Genomic DNA, 6,294 nt, shown 5'->3' with positions numbered 1-6,294 from the left:
CCGCCCACCTCGCGCAGACGGAGCTACGCGCAGCCCCGCCCCCAGAACGGCACGCCCAGCCGATAGGGCTGCGCGGGGGCGGGCCTGTGGTGGAGCCCCGCGCACCCCGCTGGGGGGGGGAAGATGGCGGCTGCGGGGACGCGGAGGCGTCAGGGGCTCGGTCCCGTCACCTCGGCGCTCGAGGTGGGGGGGTCGCGGCTTGGCGCTGCCCACACCCCCAGGAGGGAACCTGGTGGAAGAACAGACTAGTCCCCTCCTGAAATCGGTGTGAGCGTGGGCTGGCGTCACCTCCACCGTGGCGCTGGCTCTTCTGTCACGTCCCAGCACCACCGCAGCCTTCCCTCCACCGGCTGTCCGCCGTGGCCGTCTCCCCATTGTAGCATCCCCTGTGAGAGGATGGGATGAGCCCTGAGGCCCAGCCCCACCAGAAGAGGTGGCTCTTGCCACCCACCCTCACGGCCACAGCCTTGTAAATCTTCCCTTGCCTTACCTTTCCCCCCCTCGCCTTCACCTGCTGCTGCTTAATTAATACTAAACACATTTTTTAATTTGTGGTGACTAGCAGTTATCTAGAGAAGAGAGCAAGAAGGGGGTGCTCAGAGCTGGGCCCTTCCAGTGGTCTGAGCAGACTCTCGCAGCTCAGCCTAGAGTAAAATGGCTAATCCACCCTCCTCCTGCCTGTGCACACCAAGAAATTAAGACCTTGATCCATGAAGAAGGACGGATTCAAATCAAGTGGCAGAAGTAGCTACTTCCTTTCAGCAGTAACTTCCACAGTTATCAAGATGTCCACATTTACATAGTCCAGGTCTCTCTATGCTACTTTCTAAGGTACAACTAGCCAGGAGCTGTTTCTCAAGCTTTTCAGATGTCCCTGTACCCAGGATGTCAATGTCTGGGCAGCAAGCAGGATGACTAGCAGCAGCTTCTATTTCAGTCATTTAGCTGAATTTCTCAACTATTTTACCAAGAAAAGAGTTCACAAAGACTGCACAGCAAGTTTTCTATGTAGATATACAATACAAATCTCTTTTGCTCCAGTCATTGCTGTAAGCAACTAGGCTGTTTTTCCTTTACTATAGGACTGCTACTCATCTACTCAAAAGCCACAACTTCTGCAGCAAGCAAAACAGGGGTTACTGCATCAAACCAGTGCCCGGTGTGGCCCTTTCTCAGTCTCAGTCCATCTAACTACGTAGCTAGACAGTGGCCTGCCACCCATAAATATTCTGCATTTTGCTGTAAGTGACCCAAGGAGGTAGAATAACTTTCCTCTTTCTTGTCTTCCATGAGGACAGAAGTCCATTACATGTCATGACTACAATGTAATTTGTTATCCTCTGTCATGTATGTTACTTTGTGTCCTCAGTTATTTGAGGGGAAAAAATTAACTACTGCTTTAGCTTTCCTGAGTTATTGTTTAATGCATCCATATGTAAAATGTTCAGTTTCAGAATATGAATTACAAAATAATCCTCTGGGAGATCACAGTTAGCCTGTTAGCATTATTTGCAGCACATTGTTCAAATTAGTCTCTTCTGGAAGAGATAGTTTACCAATAATTATGCTAAACTTTATTTGATAACAAGTTCAGAAACAGTAACTTAATAAAGAGCAATAAAAATGTATATGCACTTCACAAAAATGTTCTAAGAGTTCAAGATTTGGAATGGTTGCCTTACTGAAGTTCTGGGGTTCAGCAGTTTTCATTTGCAGCAGCAACATATGCAATATCCCCAGATTTAAGAGATTTTGTAGTTTCTTACCACACCGTACATCTTTAGAAAAGAGGAAACATTTACATTAAGCAACATGTGGCTATATGTTAATATAGCTTCAATATTTACTTTTTATGAATTCGTAAGAACAATCAATGCCCAGTCATGTGAGACTTCGGCATGAAGGAGTGGCTCATACTGACTCTTTGCTTCAAATCAGTTTAACAAATATTGTTATTGTAGTATGATCGATATAAATAATTTTATGGAATGAATGCAGATTGTTTTATTGAGTTCACATGGTATTTTTGTTCAATCAGTTCTCAGTGTAAATTATACTTGTTCTAATAGTATCAAAATCTTCCCTCCAGGCACAAAACTAATTTACATTTGCATTTTTTATGTCAAGTAAAATGATGAACAGTGATGAAAGATCTAATTTTAAAACTATATTTATAAATCAAAGGAAGTGTCAAGACTTCAGTAAAAAACAAACAAGTATCATGTTGTACTGGTAATTAAAAAAAACTGAGTAGAAAACAATTTTAAAAACCTTAGCACTTCACAGAGCTTTCAAGCACTCTGTAAGCACCTATTAACATTCACACATCACCCCATGCATTGGGAGCTGCCCCTGTTTCAGAGAGGTAAGAGAGAAAGGGAAAGAACAAGGTGATTTACCCATGGTCATAGAGTTGAGTGTTCAAGTCAATGTTAGATTTCAGAAGCTTCTGACTCCCTTTCCATGCTCAAACCACAGTCCTTTTTCGGGGAGTGGAAGTAGGAAAAGGGGAACAGAGTAGGTTTCCCATGCTTTCTGTTTTGAGGATTCAAATTTTTACAATGCCTGTCCTGACTGAAAGAGTTCAGTTCCAACTGTTGCCTGGATGCCCTTCTAGTTTTTCTTCACACCTGCTATCAGCTCTTGTTTTCCAGCTGCAGACTTTGAAGAAGGGTTCCATGTGAAAAGCAAAGTTGGAAATAAAAGCTTACTGAATGGAAACTTTTCTCAGGTCTTACAAATTGTCACACCAGCAAAGTGCTATTCACAGCTAGGATCTTTCCACTCTTTTCCCCTCTTTACAGGTAATTAGAAAAAGGGTCAGACAGAAAAAGTCTCACACAGTTGAGCAGCCTGTAATACTGAGTGAGGGGGTGTGTGTGATGTCAAGGGAGATTACAGTTTAGGATAAGACAAAAGCTGACAAGAAAACCAGAAGTTTAAAATGGTTTATATGTAACATTTCTAAAAATTATTTCACAGTCTAAAATGAATGCAATTAAAAAAAAAAAAGCCCCCTACCCATTGTTACTCACCTGATAGGATTCCTATTAATACTAGGGAGAAAATAATTCAAGTTCTTGCATCCAGGATAATTCTAGTAAGTCACTGTGGTCTACACAAATAAAAAGGGATATCATGATGCTATTCTATACAAACCCTACATTCCAAAGTTTTCAAGAAAATTCATGCTTTAAAAGTCTTTGCACTTCTACCATTCAATAACTGTTTGTACAGTGCATATAAAAAGACCATTCAGATTATCACTCCTGGGAAAAGTGAGTATATTGTACTAGTGTAATTAAACACTTGCATCAATTAAGTTACTTGATGTACCTCATATATAAAAAAGGGCATTTTTAGAAGTAGTGTCCATACATCATGACAGTGCGGCAAGTTCCTTTAACTCTGGTTACAAATGTTCATTTGAGACCTTATAGAGTTCTTTAAGTTTGTCAAACTTTGACCCCCACTCTTGGAGGCAATCATAATTTAAATCTTCATCACCACTAATGGAGTCTAAGGAACTAAGGCTCCCTGCTAGAGAGCATTGCCCCTCTAAGCAGTAAAAATGAATACTGTCAGATGGAAGATTCTGTAGATCGTTGTCTGCATCCCAGATGATTTGAGAAACATATTCCTTGAAGTCTGGGATGCTGTTAACAGCTGATGTTGATTGGTTTGGATGTGCATGTTTTGGGACTGAGTCTCTTTTTGGGCCAGTGGGTGTCCTGGAGTGTGGAGCAGCTGCCCTCAAGGAGAAGTGGGGAATGGTATGGAGAGGTTTCTTCAGTTCATCTATATTGTAAGCAATCTGGAAAAAAAAAGAATGCAAATATCAGAGAGAAACAACACAAAAGGAAATAAGTTCCAAAAAATGTTTTAAAACTCAAAGCAACACAAAACTGGATTCTCTGAGTTTTCTACAAGCTGAAGAAAAGAGAGGGCCTAGTTCAGAGAGGTAAGTTCAGATGATACCAAATCACTTTGCGTAATGATAGTGTTCAGCTAAATCAAGAATGCTGTGTCCAGAGCAGCCTCCTCAAAGGTGGCCACATATGACCAGCATTGTGATAGGCACAGATTGGGTTGAAATAGAAGCCTCCCACTCAAGAGTACTTCAGGTTAAAAAAAAAATAAAAAAAGCCAATTGGATATGGACAGTAAGTTAAATAAAAGGTCTGGGAAAGGAAGGTGAGGAGAGGTTAGATTTGCAAAGACTGGATTGAAGCTGCGTCATACCTGGTCACGTTCTCCACCTCCTTCTTCATTGTAATTGAAGACATTTTCTCTAATATCCTCCCAGCTTTCACGCTCTTCAGGAATGTGATAAATTCCTCCTTTCCGAAACCCTGAACTTCCCCATTGACTCCACACTGTGTAGGAGACCAAGAGTGCTGGAAGAAATAAAGACACATATTTATTATATGACATATGACAAAGTATGATGCATAATAAACAAGTAGTTATATGACTCCTGAGATATTAAATCAACTCTTAATTTGACAAGCAAATTCCCAGGTAAGAAATGTGTAATTGTTAATATACAAACAACTTATATTCAGGAATGTAAAGAATCATCTATGTATATTACGTCATAAACTTCATTAAAGGGTATTTTACTTACCTAAAGGAATCCATTTAAATAGAAGGCATTTTGGCCAATCTCTGGCCTTTCACCAATCCTGAGTAAATAAGATACCCAAAGTAAGTAAAACACTGTTTTAATGAAGGTTACAAGTGTAATATAATCATGGAGTCTTTACTATTCTGAGATGTGTATGCAGTTTATCAATATGAAAATAGTTTTATGGTGTTATTTTCAGCCAAAGTGTGCCTGAAACAGGACACACTGTGACCATCTCTTCCTGCCCCACACTCTTAATGAGGCTTGCCTTGTTAAGATCATAAACTTTTTAGAGGAAGATCTCTTCCTTCCTAATATGTGAATAGTAGGTACTAGCTGTAGGTCCTACCTATTACAAATGTAAGGGCTCAGGGCAGGTGGGAGTTTCAGATGGATGTGGCTGCACACAGATTCACACACATAGATGGAAAGCTCTTACTTAAGAAGGATTGAAAATCAGTGATTCTAAAGCGAGAAGTCCTAAATTTGCTTGAACTGGCTTCAAAGCAAGTAAACTGTAACTATGTGCTGGTGCCTGTCTCTTAGCATCCTCAGGTGAACTCCCAACTGATGATCTCCAGAAAAAGTGAAACACTGATCACAACATCCAAGGGTAAAGCAGACTTGATTCAACGGAGCAAGGTACAAGATTAAAAAGAAAGAAAAAAGGTACTTGCTTTCCTACCTAGGAAGACAAGGAGGCACATGCTGATTGCCAGAATAGAGCCAGAACTGAGTCCAATGGGTCTTCCAGCCTTCACCTGGCTAATTTCACACCATCTTCCCTTGTAACCTTCGGGGCAATGGCAGATAGTCTTGTCTTGGGATTGAGCCACACAGGTACCCCCATTCCTACAGGTCCAGTGTCCACAAGGTGATGAAGTACAGTGTCTGAGCCCTGTAAGGTTGTCGGTCACTTCTACCTTCCCAGCTGGACACCTGAACAACAAAAGCAGAAGACATCTTTTAGGCAAGCAAAGCACCTGGAGTTGTATGTTGTTTTGTGCAAAGTTAGTTAGTATTTCTTTAAAGCAAATAATTAAAGTATTTTCAATCAAACCACAAATCCACATTGATAGTATGAAATACATTTAAAGTCTAACATAGTGAGCTAGTAGGCTTATGAAAACATGAACATATGTTCTGCTTTCCCTATCCAGAAGGTATGCAGAAGAGCTTCACTCCTTCCTTGAAAAAAGGGATCCATCAGCTTCTGAACAGACTAGCTCTTTTTCTACAGATGTGTTTAAAACCCCTAGAAGGAAATGAATAGCTGAGATCAGTGGGAAAAGGGCTAGCAAGCACTTAGTATAAGCTTTGTAATGTTCATTTGGACCTTTGGGACGGATGTAATTGAACTCCTCAGAATGACCCATCTTGTCTTTCAGGACTGCAGAGAAAGTAATTTCTTCTGCTATGTAATTGAAGAGGCCATGGAGGAATACCCTGAGGGCACAAACCTCCTTTCTGCAGTCCAAAGAAGAAATGCTAGTGAGTAAATGGAAGAGCTTTCATATTGTTCTTCCACAAGTAAACTGAAGAAAGGAGTGTCCCAAGGCACACTTAAGACCATCTCACAGCCTCTTTTCATCAGGCCTCAGAAGTGCCAAATTTCAGCTAAATTGAAGGAATTCAAGTGGCTCCTCTCAGTTCTGCATGTATGTATG

At 41.1% G+C, this 6,294-nt stretch overlaps 1 protein-coding gene across 1 annotated transcript in view; it reads right to left on the bottom strand.

The window, feature by feature from the left end:
* Positions 1–893: 893 nt before the first annotated feature.
* The window catches only part of LOC141950200 (neural-cadherin-like), a 59,713-nt gene continuing 54,312 nt past the window's right edge, over positions 894–6,294 (bottom strand). The window contains exons 31-33 of the mRNA XM_074884723.1: positions 5,313–5,566; positions 4,243–4,397; positions 894–3,814 (exon numbers count right to left, since the gene is read on the bottom strand). Of these exons, the coding sequence (XP_074740824.1) occupies positions 3,413–3,814; positions 4,243–4,397; positions 5,313–5,566 (811 nt within the window). The 3' untranslated portion in view covers positions 894–3,412. The remainder of the gene's footprint in view (positions 3,815–4,242; positions 4,398–5,312; positions 5,567–6,294) is intronic.

Source organism: Strix uralensis, chromosome 1 (assembly GCF_047716275.1).
Source record: "Strix uralensis isolate ZFMK-TIS-50842 chromosome 1, bStrUra1, whole genome shotgun sequence".
NCBI lineage: Eukaryota > Metazoa > Chordata > Aves > Strigiformes > Strigidae > Strix > Strix uralensis.
This window is presented reverse-complemented; position numbering and strand designations above follow the sequence as displayed.